At 40.5% G+C, this 23,253-nt stretch overlaps 1 protein-coding gene across 4 annotated transcripts in view; it reads right to left on the bottom strand.

Moving 5' to 3' along the window:
- DHRS7B (dehydrogenase/reductase 7B) overlaps positions 1–23,253 on the bottom strand; it is a 60,034-nt gene that overhangs the window by 16,974 nt on the left and 19,807 nt on the right. For 3 of the 4 annotated variants that reach the window (XM_069084716.1, XM_069084714.1, XM_069084715.1), the window contains exons 2-3: positions 12,845–13,023; positions 4,432–4,541 (exon numbers count right to left, since the gene is read on the bottom strand). In XM_069084716.1, coding sequence (XP_068940817.1) covers positions 4,432–4,541; positions 12,845–13,023 — 289 coding nt within the window. The remainder of the gene's footprint in view (positions 1–4,431; positions 4,542–12,844; positions 13,024–23,253) is intronic. The other variant, XM_069084713.1, reaches the window with a different exon arrangement.

Genomic DNA, 23,253 nt, shown 5'->3' with positions numbered 1-23,253 from the left:
AGAATAAGTTCATACAATAATATGAATTACTTATACACCAAGGTACGAAGTGGGAGGGGGCAAAACAGAAAAGTCTTGCATACATAAGCTACTAAGATATTGCATGAGGTGTAGGATGTTGAACCATGCATTCAACAAATATTTACTGAAGAACTAATATAAACAATGCATTGTTTAAGCACCAGGAGGGAGGCAAAGATGAATAAAAGGTCTCTGCCTTCAAGGAGGCACTCCTTCTCTCTCTCTCTCTCTCTCTCTCTCTCTCTCTCTCTGTCTGTCTTCTGTGTGTATGTGTGTGTGTGTGTGTGACCCATATGGGCTCAGAATGCTCTACCACAGGTCAGACACAATAGTCCATGTGAACATTTGGGGTGGATTCTCTAAATCTGTTCATCTGGTCTTCTTTTGAGCTACTTCAGCTCTCCTTTGCTCACAGAGCACAGCACCCTCTCTGATGTAGGCACACCATGCTGGGCCGTCCTGTGCCAGGGTCTCCCACATCATGCAATCCCCAACCATACTTCACTTTATTCTTTCCTTTCTAGCTAATGGCCTTGCCTTCTTTCCTTCTGCCTCTCCCTTCCCTCTAGTCGTAGAACCACAAACCATGACCAGATCAACTCTGCCTTGAAGCTGGCTGTTATCAATCTAATCTCAGGTGGGAACCGCCCCCCCACACTCCCAGATGCTTACTGTTTTTCCTATTAGAATGTAAGCTTTTGGGGTGGCTAGGTCGCGCAGTGAATAGAGCACCGGCCCTGGAGTCAGGAGGACCTGAGTTCAAATCTGGCCTCAGACACTTAACACAAAATCTAGCCATGTGACATTGGGCAAGTTACTTAACCCCAACTGCCCTCCAAAAAACCCAAAACAAAACAAAAATAATGTAAGCTTTTTGAGGGCCAGGACAGTCCTTGTATCTCCAGCACTAAGCTGCAGGTGGGCACTTTGTGCTTCATTAATGATTTGTATTCATTCAAGAAGCCTACAATCTACAAGGTACATTGACATGTTCAAAAAGTTACAATATGAATTAGAATATGAGAGGCCCTCCATTAAATGACCTCCTCCTAAGGCTCCATGTTGACATGGAAGTCACTATGGATTCCAAAAGGTAATAAAAAGCAGATAGAAAACAGCAGACAAAAAGATAAAGCAGGAGGTTTCTTGTTTTTCAAAGTGGAAAGGTAGAAAGGACAAGCTTGGAAGGAGAGCATGGTGTCTATTATCTGAGGAGAAGGAAGGAAGGAAGGGAGGGAGGGAGGAAGGAAGGAAGGAAGGAAGGAAGGAAGGAAGCTTTTATTAAGTACCTCCTATGTGCCAGGAACTGTACTAAGTATTTTACAAATATTTTCTCATTTGGCCCTCTCAACAATTGTGGGAGGTTGCTACTATTATCCTTTTATTATAGATAAGAAAAAAAGGAGACAAAGGTTAAATGACTTCCCAGGGTCACATAACTAGTAATTAAGGCTGGATTTAAACTCAAGTCTTCCTGACTCCAGACCCAGACTTTTTTTTTTGGAGGGGGGAAAGTAGGGCAATTGGGGTTAAGTGACTTGCCCAAGGTCACACAGCTAGTTTTTTGTATTAAGTGTCTGCGGTCATATTTGAACTCAGGGTGGGGGGGGAGGGAAGAGAGGAAGGCTCTTGACTTTGTGCAACTCTGCCTCTCTTAAATCCAATTCACACACATCACCCTGTGACGTCACTGGTCTGTTTAAAAAAATTTAGGACAAACAATAATAACAGCCTCACTGTATCAGAGGTTGGGGGAGGGTGCTAAATGAGTTTAGGATCAGTGTTCATGCATGTTTTTTTTTTAAACTTCCTTTAGGATTCTGAATATCCTAGACCATGGAGAAAGCTGAAGTTGCTTTATCTTTGGCACATTATATCTGTTTCGGAGAGGTTTGAGAGGTCATAGGGATCAGAGAAAATATCCAGTCCTCCATCTTTCTGCTCATGGCCCCCAGAAGACACTTGATTCAGCCATTCTAGACAGTAATTTGGCACTATACTCACAGAATTATTAACTTGTACATATCTATTGACCCAGCATTACCACTACTATAAGCCTATATCCCAAAGAGATCAGAGATTTTTTTTTTTTGTAAGCAATTTCAATTCAATTCAAGAGATTTTTTTTTTTTGTAAGCAATCGGGGTTTTGTTCTGTGAAGTTTGGATTCATTCAAACGCTAAACTTGAGGACCTAGAGAGCCACATGTGACCTTGAGGATGCAGGTCCCCCACATCTATGGTCAGCAGGGAATATGGCAGTTATACAAATAATCACAGTAGAAAATAATATATGATATAAGAAGCACAAGCAAAACAACAGATCATCTTTGAGGGAGTTTGGACAAAGCTTATCAGAAGAAAGACATCTGGGGCAGCTCATAAGGATGCACAAAAAGTCAATCTGGTGGGAAAAAGTGGGACAATTCAGTTTGGATATACAATAAGCAGAAGGACCAAGGTGGGAAAGTATTCAGTATCTACAGTGTATAGCAAGTAATCTAGTTTGGCTGGAGCACAGAGTATGTAGAAGAGTAAAAGATAAAAATCTAGAAAACAAGGTGACACTACATTATAGTGGAGGGTCTTGAAAGACAAATAAAGATAAAGGAGATTAAATTTTACCAGGCAGGCAACAGAGAACTTTTCCTAGGTTTTGAGTAAAGGAATGACACGAACAGATTTGTGCACACAAAAGATAAGTTTAGTAGTGGTATGAGGGATGTTTTGGAGGAAGGAAAGAAGAGAAATGAAAAGACTTGCTTAGGGATCTACTGCAAAAATGCAGACAGGTATGGAGGCAATGGAAATATCAAAGGAATGAATAGTTACTAGATATACAATACAAGGAGAACTGACTACAAGATAATGTTCCTGGCTTTTTTATGTAGCTCTTAAACTGGATTTTCTCCTCATCGACAAATGTTCAAGTGCCTAGTCAATGTAGGGAACAAGGCTAGAAGAAAGAAAAATGTCTGGAATCCAGGCAGTATCTCCAGACGAAGTCCTGGCCTCCCGCGATGATCGTTCTGAGGGGCAATCCTTACCTGCACATGTAAGCTTTGGTCTGTATGTTTTTAAAAGGTGTATTAATTTTTATTTTGTTACACCTCCTAAGAGAGGAACAGAACACCACACAGTAAAGGCTTGAGGTGATACTGTTAACTTACAAGATAGCTACTACTGAACTCCCCCCACCCCAACACCAATGTTATCCAGAGGTCTTTTATACTTCCTTCTGTTTGATCTACAATCACCTCTTTTCATGCTACAAAGAGCATTCCCATTCCTAGTATTAAGGGAACTGAGTATTCTAGAAAGGGTCAATTGGCTCATTCATTCACTCAACAATCATTTATAAGGTACTTGTTATATACAAAACCCTGTGATGGACAATGACAAAGCCTCCCTTTTACTGAATTTAAAAAAACAAACAAACAAATTTTGACAAGTATCAAATTAATTGTGGGAAGGAGTGTTAGAACTGGTGAAAATGATCTAGGAAGGGGCGGCCAGGTGGCACAGCGAGTAAGAGCGCCGGCCCCAGCGTCAGGAGACCTGGGATCAGTTCCAGCCTCAGATACTTGGCACCCACACAAAATAAGTGGCCGTGTAACCTTGAGCAAAGTTACTTAACCCCAACTGCTTTAAAAAAAATGATCTAGGAAGAAAGATACATGAGACTGATTCTTTTCATTAAAAAAAAAATGACCATTGTAAACTAAAAGTAAATAAATTAATTAACTTTTTAAAAAATGACCAATACTATCACACAGCTGACAAGTTATTTGGTCCCACTCAATTATTTTTTCTGCCTTTTTTGTTATTTGTTATAAGGGATGACTTGTTGGGTAAGGGAGATGGATGAGGTATTTGGAAAAGAAGATGATACAAACACTATGTGTACATATATATGTGTGTGTGTGTGTGTGCATATACACACATATGTATGTATGCAGATAACAATACAGAGATGATAATATGTAGAAATATACAACTATAACTATGTGTGTATATATATGTAACTATAATATATGTTTTAAAATGACCAGCTGCTACTTGAAAATTGGGTGCTATACCTATCTATCCCCATGTGGTAGGGAGAGCAACTGTAATAGAAAACCAAAATGTCAGCCAAGGTCCCAGTAACTCCAAAACTACCTAATTTGCCATCTATTAACTGAGAAAGCACCAAGCGCTCCTCAGTAAGCATGGGAATGTAGTTCTCTAGTCTGTGTGCCTCTGTCTAGTTTTGATGTCTAATAACATTTCAGGAGATGTTACTGCCTCCAATTTCAGAATATGAAGAAGCCCTGAATGCCTAGTAGTAACAAGAATGCTTCTATGTTCCCTCAGAAATGCCTGACTCTGTAGGACTCAAAATGCACATCTCTTATCATTCCATTCTTACCTTTCTATAGTGAGTAGCAGTTAGCTCTCTGATGAGCTCTTCTAGCTTCTCGTGGCTCCTTCCACAAAGAATTAACTTAGCACCAGCCGCATAAAAGACTTTAGCACATTCTAAAGGAAGGCACAATAAGAACGAAGTTTTATAGCCAAAGAGATTCAAATCATTCTCTACTAATGTAATTAAATGGATACTTACTGAAAATTACGAAGATCCAGATGACTGTCCAATGCACCTCTTCTAATACCTTCCACCTCCACTACCCCTGCCTCCTACTTTTGGGGTCCATGGTCACAAACCTGACTCTCATTTTCATAATAGAGCTTCACAGCTCCTATTTCTAAATTGTCTTTCTAGAATATTAAAAACATAAAACCTGAGTTATAATGTTAATTAAAATTAAAGCCACTCATTTAAGGAGGCAGAGTATGATCAGGTCCAGGTCGTATCTCAAATTAGCAACAACTCTGCCATTTATCCTAGGCTACTAGCTAAGTTGGTTAAAAAGAGAGGTAGTTCTGTGATATCACAGTCTCCATAGGGGTTCTGTGTGATATGCATTACACGGTTTCAGACCACAAAATAGCTTTTTAGTATCCAGGATGTAAAAGATACTTTTTTCAAGAGTCCCATGTTGGAGAATTAATAACTTCACTGCCAAGAATAAGGAAGCAGGTATTTGTATTAAAATATATTCTTTTAGTCTAAATCAGGGGTGGGGAACCTGCAGCCTCTGGGCCACATGTGGCCTTCTAGGTCCTTCAGTGTGGCCTTTTTACTGAGTCCAAATTTTATAGAAGAAATCCATTTATTAAGAGGATTTGTTCTGTGAACAAATCTGTGGACTCAGTTGAAGGGCACACTTGAGGCCTCGAGGCCCCAGGTTCCCCACCCCTGTCTGAATACTCTTTCCCCAATACTGTTTCAAACATCTTTATGACTACAAGAGATTACAGTGGGATGGGACAGGAACAAAACTGTTCTGGACACAAGGGCTCTCCTCGAGGAAGAGAGCTAGGCATTATCCTCATTCTATTGTTTCAAACCCCTCATTTCTCACTAAAAGTTACTCCGACTGGTCTTCTCATTTTATGCATCTATATATGCACATTTTTTTTGGAGGGGGGAAAGCCGGGCAATTGGGGTTAAGTGACTTGCCCAAGGTCACACGGCTAGTTTTTGTGTTAAGTGTCTGAGGCCGGATTTCAACTCAGGTCCTCCTCACTCCAGGGCCAGTGCTCTATCCACTGTACCACCTAGCTGCCCCCAATGTACATTATTTCTGTATGTAAAAAATGCACCTGCACTGAATCCTCTGGGAGAAAGATACTAAATCTACTAAATAAGGACATTTTCAATTGTGCTCATACTTGGATGGCCATCTTTTAAACAAGAGTTAATAAATTCATTCAGGGGGCCAGGCATGTGACTGGCAATAGAACACAAGTTCCTTCAAGACAGCCACTTTGTTTTCTGTCTTTGTATCTCCCTTGCTGAGCACAGTATGTGGCATATGACAGATGGCAGGTAATTGCTCAATGCTTGTCGAATGAGTTATATGAGCTAGGATTCAGGCAGAGAAGCTGCCTGAACTCCCAACTGTGGCCAAATTAAGAACAGGACCCATCACGGTGAAGGGGACATCTTTGTGCAGCCTCAGTGGGCACCGTCTTCAAGAGTCCGTGCAGTGTTGCAATCTCAGGCCATCCCAGCATATGCAATCCCTCTTAGCAATGAACCAAGCTTACAGAAGAAACCGTTAGAAAGATTTCTTTTAAACTCAGATGGCAACATTTTAGAAAGAAGGAATGTTTTCTGACATTCTCTGTCACTCCCAAAGGAATGTAAAAACTTTTGAAGCAGATTTGATGAAAGAATACAATGAATTACTTTGGGATATACCCCTAAAGGGTGGGGAAGAACACAGAACTAAGAAGAGTAAATCTTAGGAAGGTCAATATATAAATAGCCTTTGAAAAACGATAGCCCAAAGGTCTACATTAGCTCTGAGAGCAGCAAATCCAAAATGGGAGGAAATGAACCCTGTACAGAGAGGAACTGAGATAGAACAACAGGCTGGAAAAGCATTCCATTTTCAGTCCTTAGGGAAGTTTTGTAGGAAAAAAAAATACAAGGGCAAGATGGGGAGTAGTAAGGGTCAGGGATGAGCTGTTGTCCCCAGAAATATCATTCATCTAAGCTATTATACAGTTCTCTATTGGAAGATTTCTGGGATTTTCTTCTTAGTAAACATGTCTACATAGTAAACGTAGTAAACCTCACAAATCTGGGATGTAGATTCCCTAAAATGGGAATATAAAAATATGTTATTCCCTTAGTCAACAATGTTATTTTTTACCCAAAGACAAAACCATCCAAAAAGATAGTCATATGGAGTAAGTAGCAAATAGTCCTAAGAAATATCATAGCTCCTAAAAGTCTGAAGGCAGAAGAAAAGTGAGCAGATTCACCCAAGAATGGTAAGTCTCCATCTCAAAAAAGTCCCCACATGATTTGCTTGTCTTTGACATTCCTACACGAATGATGACTGAGTAGCTGATTGTGGTAATAGGTTACTTGAAAATTAGAATGGACTACAGAGAAGCTAATGATTCTATGAGATGACAAGAAATATTAAAATAAAGCCAAAAGACAAAAAAAATAGAATCATAAATGTCGAAACAACTGACCTGGAAAACAGATCAAGGAGAGATAATTTAAGAATCATTGTACTACTGGAAAACTATTAACCAAAAAAAAAATGCCTAGAAATCCTATGTCAATAAATTATTTTTTAAAAACCTGCCTATCTCTTAGAACAAGAAGCCAAAGTGAAAACTGAAAAAATCTTCTCATCACCTTATGAAAGAAACCCCAAAATAAAAACTCCCAGGAACATTATAGACAAAATTGAGAGCTTCTAGATCAAAGAAAAAAATATTTCAAGTAGACAGACAAATGCCATCATTGAAGAGCCACAGTCAAGATCACAGAAGATTTAGTAGCTACTACAATAAAGAAGTGGAGAATTTGGAATACCATACTGGAGAAAGCAAAAGGTATAGGCTTATAACCAAGAATAATTTACCCAACAAAACAGAGATTAATCCTATAGGAAGAAAATGGACCTTTAATGAAACAGAGGATTTGTAAGCATTCCTGATGAAAGGACCAGCACTCCAATCTTGGGAGTGAAGAGAAACATAAAAGTATAAAAATGAATGAGTAATCATAAGGGACTAAACAAAGATGAATGGTTTACATTCTAATATGAAGAGATGATACATGTTCCCTCAGAACCCTATTATCACTATCAAGGATCACAGACATAGTTTATTAAGATAGAGAACCTATTTTGATGATTTAAGAAAAAAAAAAAGGAAATATAAGGGAAAAGGAATTAATTAGGCAGGAAAGGAATAAAAATAATGGGGGAAATTCTCTTTATATAATCTGAGTGAACAAGAAGACTATACAAACAAAAAGGAAGGCAGAGGGAATGGATGACACTTGAACCTCACTTTCATATTCAAAGGAAACTTCCTTTCAAGTCAAAGGAAGGAAGACACACATGATTGGGTGGGTGTAGAAATACATTTTGCTCCAGGAAAACAGGAGGGAAAGAGCAGGGAGGGCAATTTAAGGGAGGGGTCAGTCCTAAAGGAAACAAACTCTAACCATGGAGGGTGAATTGGGAAGAGAAATTTAAAAGGAATGGACAGGAGCCCTTGGCAAGGGAAAGAAAAAAGGCTCAAGGAAGAAGCTGAAGCATATATTATCAAACTTAGCATACTGTTGCTGTGTAGACCTTGGCTCTCACTATCTGCTTCTTCTTTGAAAAGGGAAAGCAGAAAACTGATTAATGACCAACCACAATTCCAGAAGACTCATAATGAAATATGCTACCCACCCTAATGAGAGGTGATAAACTCAGGGTCCAGATTGGTGCATATATTTTTTTTTTGGTCAATTGGGAAGTTTATCTTGCTTGACTATGCATATTTGTTACAAAGGTTTTGTTTTTCTTTGTTCTCAAAGTGGGGGAGGGCAGGAGAGAGAGAAGGTAAACTTTCATCAATTGAAAAAAAATGAAATTAAGTTTAAAAAAGAAGGGATCTAGGTTGAATGCTGATAATATTACAAAGGAAACTGGGATTAGAAGGGAAGTGCAAAAAATCTTTGCTGCAAGTTTAAAAAATAAGAGCCATTCTTTTAGAATATATAAACAGGCTGGTTTTTGGGGGGTTCTTTTTTCGGGGGAAGAGTGGTTTGGCAACAAATATGCATAGTCAAGAGAAACAACTTCCTACATCGGCCATATCCAAATATATATAATATGTATTTCTTCATCTGCACTCTGGGCCTATCACCTGTCATAAGGTGGCAGCATGTTTGATCATGAGTCCTCTGGAACCGTAAGTAGTTATTACAATGATCAATGTTCTTAAGTCTTTCAAAGTTGTTTTCCTTTACATTATCATATTTTAGAAATACATACATTTTTACATAACAAATGTGGGAATTTGTTTTGCTTAACCATGTATATTTCTTACAAGGATTTTTTTTCCATAGAGGGGAAGGGGAAAAAAAATGCTTGTCAATTGAATAAAAATTAAATTTAAAAAAGAGGTCATGAGTAACTTTGAAGATAGCAGTTTCAGCTAAGTGATGAGGTGAGAAGCTAGATTGCCAAGAGCTGAGAAATGAAGAAGGGGAGAAGAGGAGGCATAGATTGCAGACAGTTGTCTTTCCCCCCCTAGAAGTTTGGCTAAGAAAGAAAGGAGAGATGGCATTCCTGTGTGTGCTCTCCTCGAGGCAGCAGCTGGGAGGGTGGGGGTGGGGAAAGGGCCCCATCTCCGCCCCTGCCCCCCCCAGCAGTCCTGGTCCAGAGCCAGAGCCGGCTGGCCCAACCACCGTCCTCCAGACTCCCTGCTGGGCCTAAGCTGAGGGCCCCCACCTCGTCTCAAGTAAGGCTGTGGACAGAGTGGGAGGCTCCCGGGCAGCAGCAGCACCCCAACATGGAGTGTGTTATGTCTGGAATGGGTCCAGACTGTGACAAAAGGAGGGCCAGAGGCAAAGCTCTCCATCACTTCAACTTGGAGCTCAGAATTGGTGGTGGTGGCACCAGACCCTACAGGACAATGGCTGCTTCCCAGCTACAACCTGAACTGTCCCCTGATGTCCCCATGATGGCAGTTTCAAAGTACATAATGCTAGACTCTGCCTCACTCCCCAGTTTCCCTTGGGAAACAGAAGTAACTGGAAGCATCCAGGAGAACTGAATGGAACCTAGCCTGGGGCAACCTCCTTTCCTGAGGGCCTTTGACCAGAGCCTTCTTCACTGATTGATGCTTTCCAGATGCCTGCTGACATGAGTGTGTCATCTGTGAAATGGGCCCAACCTGGGACAAGAGGAGGGCCAGTGAAGGAGACCATCACCCCTGGAGCAGCGGCAGGGGCCAGATACCTCCACTAGGAACTCAGGCTTGATGGTATTGACAAGAGGCCCTATGGGACAGTGGTCTCTGCCCAGCCAGGCTCTGAGACATCTCCTGAAGTCCCCATGACGCCAGCTTCAAAGTAGCCGAACCTTGGATTGTTCCAAGTGCCCCTTAACACCAAGTACCTAAAGTGACTCTTCAGATGCAGGTCAGGAGTCCTGGCTCCAAGTCCAGATCATCTTTGGACTGCACCTATATAACCTGAACAGACTTTGACCAGGGCCTTCTTCCCCCATGCCTGCTGTCCCCAAGATGGCTGATCATAACCCCTGAATCCCCTCCAACCCCCCTTGAGAAAAGAACATTCAGCTTCCTGGATCCTACCCACATGATCCTTACAGGAAAGAGTCCAAAAAATAAAAAATAAAAAACACGCACACACACAAAAAAAGAGAAAAGAGATACAGGATAATAGTATCAAGTGAGGAATTTTTAATAATGGAGACCTGGCCAATTTTGTAGATAGTAAGGAAGGAGTCAGAGAAGGAAGGCTGAAGATTAGAGAGGGGAAAGGAAAGACTATGGGGACAATATGATGGAAAAGATGGTAGGAATGAAATACCAAGGGTATCTGTAGAGGTGTTGGCCCTGGCAAGAAGTACCACCTCTTCATCAGAGACTGGAGCAAAATAGGACAAAATGGGGGATGATATAGGGTAAAGAAAGAGCTCATGGTCCATGTCCTTAGTTTCTCATTAAAGACAGCAAGTACAGGAAGACTTCAGAAAAACCTGGAAGTACTTTATATGAACTGATGCTGAAGGAAGTGAGCAGAACCAAGAGAACATTGTACACAGTAACAGCAACATTGTGCGATGACTGACTTTGATAGACTTGGCTCTTCTCCACAATGTAAGGATCTAAGACAACTCCAAAAGACTCATGATGGAAAATGCCATCCACATCCAGAGAAAGAACTATGGAGTCTGAATGCAGAAAGAAGTATACTATTTGCTCTTTTTTTTTTGTTTTGTCTTTTTTTCTTTTCTCATGGTTTCTCCCATTCATTCAAATTCTTCTTTACAACACGACTAATGTGAAAATATGTTTAATATGAATGTATATGTAGAGCACATATCAGATTGCATGCTGTCTTGGGGAGGGGGAAAAGGAGGGAGGCAGAGAAAATTTAAAACTCAAAAGCTTATGGAAGGAAGTGAATGCTGAAAACTAAAAATAAATTAATTCAAAAAAAATTTATAATTAAAATTTTTTTTAAATAAATAAATTAATTAAAAGTGGTATAAGAAGATGGGAAAGAGAAAAGAAGGCTTGGAATAGCTTTTTTAGGGAGTGATATAGAAAATCAATTAGGGTAGACCAAAGGGTTAACTTGTTAGAGTAAAGGTCCAGATAACATAAATTTGGAGTGGGCCTTGTCAGCATGCTCATATGACTTTTTCCAGTTTAGTTTAGCAGCAAGGGAGTAGAATGGAAGAAAGTAGATGGTAGGAGTAATCCAATGTTGAGATTTGGTAAAATGTGAATAGTGATGAGACAGGGTCAAAATAGTAAACTAAAGGGTCTAGATTAAAAAAAGAAGTAATGAGAGAGCAGTGGTCAATGGCCCTACAAAGTAACGAAAAGTGGAGGAACTGGTGGTCATAACAAGGATTAAGAATAAGTCTGGGCGTTTTTAGCTAAGAATTTAGTGGAGCTGGAAGATGAGAGAAGAAGAGGAAGAAGAAAATTCCTGGCTTGGGCCATGGCTTAGCAAAGAGAGACATTCAAGGACCAGCAAGGAGACCAGTGTCACTGAATCCCAGAGCACACAGAAGAGCGAAAGGTATAAAGGCACAGGAAGGAGACACCCTGTTTTCCAGAGCTAAGGCCCAGCGAGCAAGCCATGCCCTAAGCTTGGCATAACAACAGTCCTTTGCACTCATCCTCTGGATGAACACACTGCAATCAAATCACCAAACTGATGATCCCTGTGCTCAGACAAGCAACATGGGCCCAGACACGAGACCTGGCTGTGAAGGGACTTTTTGTCACCAGACAACCTTGCCTCACTGTTGTCACTGTGCCTGACTGCTGTTCCTATAGCACACTGTGTGATTCTTTGTCTAGCCACACATATATAAATCAAGATTTAGCCCCACCACCTCAGGTTTCCTACTAGAGGAGACCCTGACACATGTGGCTAGTTTCTCTCCCCCAACAAAATAAAGGAAGCTTTTGGCTTTAAAAAAAAAAAAAAAGAAAAAGTTTGGGGGGGGGGTGGCAGCTAGGTGGCGCAGTGAATAGAGCACCGGCTCTGGAGTCAGGAGAACCTGAGTTCAAATCTGACATCAGACACTTAACACAAAAACTAGCTGTGTGACCTTGGGCAAGTCACTTAACTCCAATTGCCCTAGCAATTTAATAATAAAAAAACAAATAAAAAAGCAAAAAAAATAATAAGTTTAGGAAGAGTATGGCACAGGGAGAAATGGAATGATAGGCATTTATGACTGACTGGATAAAGGAATTTCAGAGTTCTTGATTATGGAAGTGGAATAGTTATAGGTTATGTCAAGATCAAAAGTATAATTAACTATCCCTTTCTGTAGCTCGGGTAGAGCAGAAGAGTAGGTCATGGGAGATGAGCAGAGTAAGGCACTAGGAGATTAGATTAGGGTATTTGAGGGAACATGAACAGGTATATTCAAGTCCTCTAGTGTAAGAGCAGAAGCTGGGATAGAGAAGTTCTGAGACTGTCCACTAGGCACTGAACTCCTACAGCAAGGAGAGGAAATTAGCCGAGAGCCAGTAGATAACAGCCAGCAAGCTTTAGACTGGGTGATAAATTTGGATAGCGGGCCAGGGAGAAGTTGCTGAGTGAATGCACAAGAGGAAGAGTCTAGAAATGGCAATGGGGAGAAAGGAATATTCTGACTCCTCTTCATCAGTCAGCAACATACTTGGGAACCCACCTTTCCCTAGTCCAGAGGTTGCCCCTGTAATCACGACTACGGAATCCTGAATGTAGGCCTTCATTCGTATCCACTGCAGCAACTTGAAGAGACCGAAGATTCCCATGCAGCCAACGAGCAGGGGGATGATGGCCATGGAGGTGATACAATCCATCAGCTTTCCCTTTGGTACAATCTTCCTAGGGGTGTCAGGTGAAAAAAAAAACAAGAATGTTTGTGGTATACTAAGTAGAATTAACAGTTGCTCTCTTTCTATCTGAGCAGTATCTCAGATCTCTTTATTAAACCTAAGCTCTGAGCCCCAGCAAACACTGCCTCCTTCCCAAAATAGCATAATAGGCATTTAGCTTCCAACAAGCTCCTTTCCGTGACTTTTGTTGATATTAACTTCTCTTCCCTGTGGTTTTGTTTCTTTTCATGTATATATAATGCTATCCCATACAACAACTAACACCAATGTTAGTAAAGTTGCATTTATATTATTTATATTGTTGTATTCACATTTGTATTGCAGCAATGAACTGCAGATATATTTACCAAAGCAAAACTCACTGGAGTTCAAACCACAGACTTCCTTGGGGGGGGTGGGGTAGCGGGGAGGGGGGAAGGTTCTGAAACCTTTTATCAGTCTAGGGAACTCCAGTTACAGAAACTCCTTCCAGCAACTAGTTCAGCAACTGGGCTCCTGAGAAGCCCATGGTCACACAGCTAGTCTGATTCAGAGGCAGGTCTGGACTCCCTCTCACAGATTTCATTTCATTTAGAGGCAATGAGATGATTTAGAGTAACTCTAAGGGAGAAGGTGGGAAAGACCGGACAGAGTTCTAATCTGAAAGTTAGAAGACCTGGATTCTCTTCTTAGTCAACCTCACCTCATGGTCTGACCACAGATACAAACCTCTCTGCATCCCAATGCTCTCTTCAACACCCAAATTGAGGGGCTGACTAGAAGATCTCTAAGATCACTTCCAGCTCTTAGGGCCTATATTAATATCATATCTGGCTTATAACTAAGCTTGCTAGTGAAATGATTGTCTTTATGCTCTAAGTAGCTAACAATATATCTGGGCTCACCTATTTTTCCACAAGAAACCTAGATTTTTGGAGATGAAATGAGATCCTATTACTAATTTCAGCTCTATGCCATTTTAGGAATAGAAAATCTCAGAACTAAAATGACAGTAATCATATAAACCATGCAGGGTCTATTAAAAGCAGTTCAGAAGTGGAAAGAGCACAAAACAAATCACCAGATTCAGGTCAAAATCATGGTTCTGCCACTTAGTCATGTGACTTCAGGCAAATCAATTAACTTATCTTGAGCTTAGGTTTCCTCATGTGTAAAAAAGGCAAATCAAAGGATGCGAGCAAAGCACTTTGTAAACCTTAGAGCACTACACAAATATAAGCAATTATTACCAACATCCCACCAAGGATAATAAGAGACCACTTCTACATAAGGTTGGTGCATGACTCTGTCATAATGATCACCAAATATATTTTGTATAAACCAGTACAGTTAAAATAGTTCAAGGAGAGATCAGCAGCAACTGAAAAGGGAGATAACAAGGCTGTGACTTTGGATGAAAGCACAAGTAGTTAAACACAGCTACATGATATTGCCCCATAGCTTCAGTATGCACTAGGATTTCCCTAAGGGCCACAAGAAAGGTGAACTCAGAGCCAAGGGAAGGCTAAAGCAACAGTAGTCATCAATCAATCAACAAGCATTTATTAAGCATCTACTATGTGCTGAGTGTTGTGTTGAGTACTTAGGATACAAATACAAATAAAGAAACAATTCCCACTCTCAAGGATTACATTTTTAAGAGAGGGTAAGGATGACAAATACCTCTATTTAGCCCAAAGTGCTCATGCCTCCAATTAGTAACAGCTTTTGTCAACTGGGCCAAAGAATCACTGCAATAAGAAGACAATCTATCCTCTACAGTTTACAACACCTCCATGACTGAAAACATAACACTGCCTCACTGATCCTTTTCTAAAAGAAAAGTCAAATTTCCTGCTTGGTCAGCATTTATTAAGTGCCTACTATGTAGCAGGTACCATGAGAAGGGCTGGGTAAACAAAAAAGGGCAAAAACACAGTCCTTGCCCTAAAGGAGATTACAGTTTAAGGAGGAAGAAAAGCATGCAAGCAACTATGTACATACAACACATATGTAGTGTAAATGGGAGGAAATCTCGGACTGCATTAGCAGTGGGAAGGAGCAGGAAAGGCTGCCTGTAAGAAGTGGGATCTGAACCAAAGCCAGGAGGTGGAGGTGAGAAGGGACCACATTCCAGTGAAAAGGTCAAGAGATAGAGTGTTAGGCACGAGGAAGAGCAAGAAGGCTGGTATAAACAGATCTTAAGACTATATGAAGAGGGGCAGCCAGGTAGCACAGCGAGTAAGAGGATCAAATCCGGGCTCAGATACTTAGCACCACACCCAGAAATAACTGGCTGTGTAACCTTGAGCAAGTTATTTAACCCCGATTGCTTTAAAAAAAAAATAAACAAACAAACAAATAAATATATAATAAAAAAGTATATGGAGGGGAGAAATGTTTAAGAATACGCAAAGGTAGGAAGAGACCAGGTTATGAAGAGCTTTAAAAGCCAGAGGATTTTATATTTGATCCTAGAGGTAATAGGGAACCAGTGGAGTTTAATGTGTATGTGTGGTTGGGGGGGAGGGGGCTGAACTTTAGGAAGACCACTTTTTGTAGCTGAGTGGAGGTAGACTGAATGTGGGGGAGGGGGATGACATGAAGCAGAGCGATCCACTAGCAGGCTATTGCAATAGTCCAGGCATCAGGTGATAAGGGTCTGCACCAGGATAGTAGCAGTATCAGAGAAGAGAAGGGGGCATATGGAGAGATGTCGCAAAGAGGAAACTGATAAGCCTTGGCAACAGATTAGATAGTAGGGGGAGGAGGGGAGGGTGACCTGTGAAAAAAAGCAGGGCGTTAAGAATGACACCAAGGTTGCAAGTTAGGATGATGGTACCCTCTACAGTAATAGAGGGTTTGGGGGGAAAGATGCTGAGTTCTTTTTTGTTTGTTTTTTTGCTTTTTGGAGGGGGGAAGGCTGGGCAATTGGGGTTAAGTGATTTGCCCAAGGTGACACCGCTAGTAAGTGTTAAGTGTCTGAGGTTGGATTTGAACTCAGGTCCTCCTGACGCAGGGCTGATGCTCTATTCACTGCGCCACCTAGCCGCCCCATGAGTTCTTTTTTGGATAGAGTGAGTTTGAGATATCTAATAGTTGGTGGTAACACTGGAGGGCAGGAGAGAAGTTAAGAGTTGGATAAACAGATCCGGAGAATCACATACATAGAGCTAATATAGGAGCTAATGAGATCATTAAACAAGATAGTTAGAGTGAGAAGAGGGCCTAGCACAGACTCTTGGAGCATAGCTTTGATTAGAAGAAGGAAGTTCCAGCAAAAGAAAGCACGGTAGAAAAAAAAAATCAACCTTATAATATCTTTTAATGCTATTGTCTTATCCTGGTCTTTAGAATTAGAAGCCAGATGATCCAGTAAATGAAAATCATTTTATTGTTTCTAAAATAAAATCTGAGCAAGGACAGAATCACATGTCAAAGGTCTGTCTGTGACAGTAATTGCATACTTCCCTCACATACTTCTGAACTGTCCCAACATCCCAGTCCCAAGTGTTTTGCAGACTATTTCTACTTTGTTTCCTAACAACAAATAAATTTTATCTTTGCAATGCCACTGAGTCAGGATCACTGGGAAACAGCCAGCTGGCTGACTCAGTCTCCTATAACCTACAGAGACTCTTTAATTCCGTAATCTTCATTTATTGTGGTTGATTATGCATAAGACATAATGAAAATAAGGATTTGTCTAGATATTAGGCCAAGTCTACAATGCTGAAAAAAGGAAGCAGCTCATTATTTGATCTATCAACTGCATTACTTGAATAATTATTTTAACAGTATATATAAATTTCTACCATGCCTATCAAAATATATTTAGATATTTCACCATAATCAAAATAAAGTAATATATTATTGTTGTTCAGTCATTTCACCTGTGTCTGGCTCCTCATGACCCCATTTGGGATTTTCTTAGCAATACTGAAGTGCTTTGCCTCTTCCTTCTCCAGCTCATTTTATAGATGAGGAAACTGGGGCAAACAGGGTTAAGTGATCTGCCTAGGGTCACACAGCTAGTGAGTGTCTGAGGCTGGATTTGAAGTCAGGAACATGAGTCTACCTAATGTGCCACCCATTATTCATATGTAATTATCCGTAAAAATTGTGCCCTTCCATCAGCAACCACCCTATTTCTCATACCCAAATCCTGCTAAGTAAATACAATTTCCTCTCTCCCTTCATCCTGCCAAAACTAGGCTTGGGCACACTGAAAATGAAAGTGATTTCCAAAGTACAGAGCTCTTTACCCTGTGTACTACTACGGTTTAGCACTCTCCAGAGACCACAGGCCAGATGACCACAGCGTATGGGCAGGGTAGCCCCTGACCTACTTTCACAACTTCTAGGGCTCCTCCTGAGATCCAAGGACAAACAGGTTTCTTAGAGTTCAGCTGGCACTGATGGACCAATGACACCACTCTTGTCAAAAGTAGCTGTACGTGCATGTGCGTGTGCATGTGCGCGGGTATGAGAAAAAGAGAGAGAGAGAGAGAGAGAGAAGGATGCCTGTTTTCTGAGTTAGCCTCATCCACATAGCTTCATTCAATGCTTATAGTTTGATCAATCAAGAGAGAATATGGGTAAACCTTTAGACAACTTATTATTTTGTATTCATTTTGTCTTCATAAAATAACCTTGAGGGACAGTGGGATGGAAGTGGGAAGAGGTAAAAGGTTAAGAGAAAAAGAAAACCACAAAACACATCTCCTTAAGAAGTGGTATTAATAACAATTAGCTGTCTTTGTGACCTACACTCCTACTCCCTAATTAGATCGATTCTGGCCTTTTCCCTAGAGATGCAGGTACAAGTTAGTGGATCTAGCAGTCTAAAGCAGTTCCAGTAAACTTGGTCTGTCCTGAGTCAACATCAGAATTACCCGAATCTCACAATCCTAGAACCAAACTTAAGTCTCCCTTGGTTCCTATAGATAAGGAATAACCTGTTCTCTCTCCCAACGTGCCCTATGGACCAGAGTTGTCCAATTCTTTTTCAGTTCACATCTACAACCCTAGAGTTGAATACAATAAATGGAACTAAAGAAGCAGAGGATATGCTGTGAGCAAGCTGTCATTCATTTGATTTCATTCTTTTCAATGCTGGTTACTCACATCATGAGGGTTGAAGAATCAGAGAATACTTTAAAAAATGCTCTGGAACAGAATGTGTCCTATAAACAGACAAACTAGGCCAAGAATGCTACAAAAGCCAAACTCTCAAGTATTGTTTCACACCTCTAGGGGAGATAGTTTAAAATTAGCCACCTCAGCATGGCTTCCTTCTGGAAGAGGCATCCTAAGATTTTCATCTTTCATATACTAAAGAATCCTAAGTATTCAACTAAAGCCCAAACAGCAAGATATAAAATGGATAAAAGAAAGAGAAACTACAAACCGTCTTATAAATTTCCGCACCCAAGGAGGAACCTTCAGGGATTCCACGGGCACCTGAAACAATACCTCAGTCCAATCTGGATCTCCTGGAACTGGAGGACATTTTGCCTCAAGTAAACATGGTGCCAGGTTAACGTGATCCATTCGTCATTCTATAGGCTATATTTCTATGGGGAGAGCAGATTCCTGCATTCAATCAAGCCTGTTGTTAAGGACTAAGAATGCAAAATGAGTTTAAAATCATTTATGGATCTGTCCCAGCTGCCCAGGGAACCAGTTATGGGGAACAAAACCCAAAACCTATTAAGCAGTCAAACCATGAGCTATATGTTTGGGAAAATCAAGTTCAATCTCAGATTAACTCCCCTGACTATTTGAAGCAGGGAGTTTCACAGAGATAATCACTGCTGTTCCAAGGGAGTACTTTAGGGGTCCAAGGGAGTACTTCAGGGGTTCAAAGACCCATCCTATTTCCACTCCTCTCCAGGAAAATATAAGTAGCAGCAATGAGGGAATTAGTCAGAGGAGAGGACATGCTATTTGATCTCTTCTATGCACTCTGCTATTATGAGATGTGAGACAAGAGCTGCAATTTCACTGATGTTGGGAATCTCCCTCCCATCCCCAAGACTGCCAAAAACCTGGTCTACTAAGACAAGTCAGCACTTTTCTCTCCAACTTTCAATCTTAGAGAGTTGACTAGAACACTGAGAAGACTAAGGGACCTGCTCAGGTTCTCCCTGCTACTATGTCTGAGGCAGGACTTGTACCCAGGTCATCCTAGCTCTGAAGTTAGCTTTCTATCTACTCCCCACTACCACCTCTCATGTTCCCATATTACCATTTCCCATTCTCTGTAGTCAGGACTGAATTTCTAAATCATTTACTCTCACTTGCTTCCTTGTTTTAAGGGTGCCATCTTCCATCAGAAAACAAAAGTAAATGGGAAGATCCTCAAAGTGACACAAAACAATTATGTCTTGGCTGGCAAAACCCTCAACCTAGTGGCAAAACGTTCAATATAAAGTAGTAAAAGTAAAAAAGATGCATTTTAGTTTTTATTTGGGAGATAACACCTATAAAGGGATTTCTTTATGTAAGTAATTACTTGTTTTCTGTAACAGTAAACTAAGTTTACAATTTTAAAAGCCCACAACTAATGACTAGTTAGAATTTCAGAAACCTAGTCCTTGGACAATCGGTGACAACTCTGTTGGAAAGATTCAAATGGGCAAAAAATGTCTTGCTCGTATGACTTTCTATGTTTAAGGATTATCATGTATCAAGGAAGGGGGGAACATGTATCAGTATCTTTATGGGTCACAGTAGGAAGTGGGGTCATGGAGAGAAAGCTGTTAGGTCTGGAAAATAAGCAATGAATCATTTCTAGGCACTAAGTAACAAACATGACAGTTATAAATAAATACTTGGGGCATTACATATAACTTATTTGTGTATGAACACAAAAAGGCTGTACTATTTCACAGAAAAAAAGATATTAAAGTCTATTTTTGTATGGATGATAATTTCAAATAGCTGAAAAAACTTTAAGGAAATCATTGGGGCATTAAACCGGTTTGAATTTTACCAACTACAAAACAGTCAGAACCATAACTATACAACGTTTTACTATTTAAAGATGGAAAATCCTCTTCAGGTCAACAACTGGCACTGATCACTATTCATTTGGAATTCAACTACTCTAAATTTCCAAAGTGACATTTTAAAAACAGTTCCCAGGACATCAAATAAGAAATGAGACAACACTGTCTTGTGGCGACCCAGTTCACTGAGGGCACAGTCATTATTCCTTTTAACCTTTTCTCTACTCCTTCCTTCTTAGTAAGAACTTTGTATTACATTTCCCAGGTGGAATTTTTCCTTAGAATTCTTTTTTTTCCCCAGTAGTTTTTAAAAACCCAAAAAACAGAAAAGAAAAAAAGACTCATCAACACCTTCACAAATTTTAAATTAGTTGTGTTGGTTATTGGACTATGTTCAGTTATGACACTGAAATTAAACCATTAATACCCTCATCTGAGAATAAAAACATTGCTATTTAAAAGAGAAGGTATACTAACACCCTTTAAAAGTCTGAAAGTTTCAGGACAATAAAAAAGCTTAGATTACACAGTAATTCACAATGTTACACACAATAGAATCAGGTTGAAGGGCAAAGAAGGATTCCACTTGGAAGGAACACTGAAATCATGAGGTTTAATATCTTAAAAAGCAATAAGGATCTCTTCCCTGCAATCACATACACACCCCATTCTACTCTGATAATTACCATACTAGCTATAATCCAGCCAGTCTATTTAATGTTACAAACAGCAGATAAAAAGCTATTTTCAGAAAGTAAGAGAGCTGGTTAAAAGGAGAGTGAAGTTCCTCTTTTTGTGTGCCCTAGGATCCAGTCAGCAGCAGCACAGTGTCCTCAATTAGCTCCAGTCTTTGGATTGAAGAAAGTACAATCTCCTACCTTTGAGAGCAGCTCCCTTGCCAGCAGTGGGTCCCAATGCCAGTGTCTTCCCTGGGTCTTCTGACACAAGGGCAGGCAGACAAATTGGGAAATGGCAAGGCACCAAACAAATGCTACACAGCCAACAGTCACTGCTCAGGATTCATGAGAACAGTCTTCCAGAAAAGCAATATGCAAGTTTCCTTCTGAGCCCTTTAGAAGAACACATTTCATTGTCCCCCAATCCACCCCCAGTATAAAAAGTTAGAGACACAGGTGAAAACACAAAACTTAAAAGGGAGAACAATATTATTTCTGACTGGGTGACAAGTGCCCAGTACCAGCAAGAAGGGCCGTTTCAAATGAACAACACTCTCTGGTAAAGCACCAGGACCAAATGGACCAGCAATCATAGAACTAAAAGTGGGAGAGGCACAGGACGTAAAAGGAGATCCAAAATACACTCTAGTATTCTCATTCTTTAGAAGATCATGATCCCAATATCTAAGAGGAAATTCAGTACAGCACAAAGAGCACTGGCTCTGCAGTTAGGTTCAGATATTGTTCTTTATGCCAATTTGACTCCTGCCTCAGACACTTACCAGCTGTGTGACCCTGGGCAAGTCACCTGATCTCTGCTAACCTTAGTTTCTTCATCTCTAAAATGGCAACGATAATAACAGCACCAACCTCACAGGGTTGTTGTGAGGACTGAGTTAATTTGCATGAAGTACTATGAAAGTCTTAAAGGGTTGTACAGTATAAATGCTATTATTATTATTATGTAATTCTGAATCAGAATCTGGTCCTTCATCAGGGAAACCTTGGGGATGCAGACTCTTTCCCATGATCCCACTGGTCAGTGAAGTTACTGATCTGTTTTGGGGATTTGCTGATTTGGGGTAAAAAAATTTCTGAAGAGGAGACGATGGAACATAGGAGTTGACATGGGCATCCTCATCCTATGAGCTGATAGTAGCTGCAGAGGGTAGTATAGTTGGTGTAGTAATCAAGGATGATGAAGTTCTTCTATATTGAATGACTCTGACCTAGCTAGACTGCCCCTCAGAGATTCTGGGCTACAATGCCATTGTGTTAACTGTCCCCTTTATGGTATCTGCTCAGGATAAAGCCATTTTCTGCCTGCCCTTGTAGTCAGAAGTGTTTTAGGACTGGCTGCTGTATTTCTAATTGGCACCATAAACCATCTCTTCCTTTTTACCCTCTCTCCCCTTCGAGCTTCCTGCCCATCTCTTTTTCTGCTACTGGATAACTGTAATGGTAATGGTAATCTAAAGACCTTCCCTGCTTTGAAAATAAACTCTGCCCCCAATAGGCTGAATGTAGTCACATGGAGCCTATGGTAGGAGGAGTTTGCTGACTGGTGGAGCAGAAGCCACAGGAAGCTGGGAGTCAGTTAGCTAGAGTGGGAAGAGGAGAGTACGCATGTAAGGGAGTCAGGTTTCTGAGTAAATGTTGGGTTTGGTTTTTTTTTTGGGGGGGGAGGGAAGGCTAAAGAATGCTGTGGCTCTCTATGTTGTTGTGGCTTATTAACTTCTTTGGTACTATAATGGAAAAGCTTACTGGTTTGGGGATTTGGTTTTCTGGTGTATGAATGTTTTGCTTCTGTCTTCTATATGGAGAGTCTGTTATGTTATGCAATTGAGCACTGTGCAGGTATATTTATAGTGATCACGGGCACTGTGAATATTGCATTGGCACTATAATAACCCACTGCTGGATAAAATAATGATAATAATAGTTAGCATTTATATAGCACTTTAAGGTTTCCAAAGTGCTCTGGAGAAATCTCACTGGATCTTCACAATAATCCTGTGAGGCAGGCACTATTATTACCCCCCATATTTATAATGAGGAAGTGACTTGCCCAGCATCACAGAGTTAGTAAGTGTCTGAAGTTGGATCTGAATTCACGTCTTTTTTGACTCCAAAGCCTATACTCAACCCACTATGTCACCTATGTGTTTTTATTTGAGTGGTAGTAACAACAACAATAATAGCTCTAGCATTTGATCCTCACAACCCTGTCAGGTAGGTGCTATTATTAACCCCAGTGCATAGTTGAGGAAACTAAGTCAAGCAAGTTAAATGACTTGCCCAGGATCACACAACTAGTATGTGTCTGGGGCCAAATTTGAACTCAGGTATTCTGATTCCAAGCCCACCCTCTATCCACTGTACCCCCTAGTTGCCTTCAAGTAGAAATTAGGGAATAAAAAAAGTATCTATATGCTGTTGTAGGCTTATCTAGCAAACACTTTGGAGGAAGGTCCCTGAGAAAACAGGTGAACTGTGCACTTTCCATGGGAAAACACAAACCTAGTGGTACTGTTATGACAGGTTTCTAAG

The sequence above is a fragment of the Petaurus breviceps genome, unplaced genomic scaffold (genome assembly GCF_028583685.1).
Source record: "Petaurus breviceps papuanus isolate PSGF00001 unplaced genomic scaffold, PetGlider_PUasm1.0 175, whole genome shotgun sequence".
Lineage (NCBI taxonomy): Eukaryota > Metazoa > Chordata > Mammalia > Diprotodontia > Petauridae > Petaurus > Petaurus breviceps.
The sequence above is the reverse complement of the archived record's forward strand: the minus strand, read 5'-3'. Positions and strand labels throughout refer to the sequence as shown.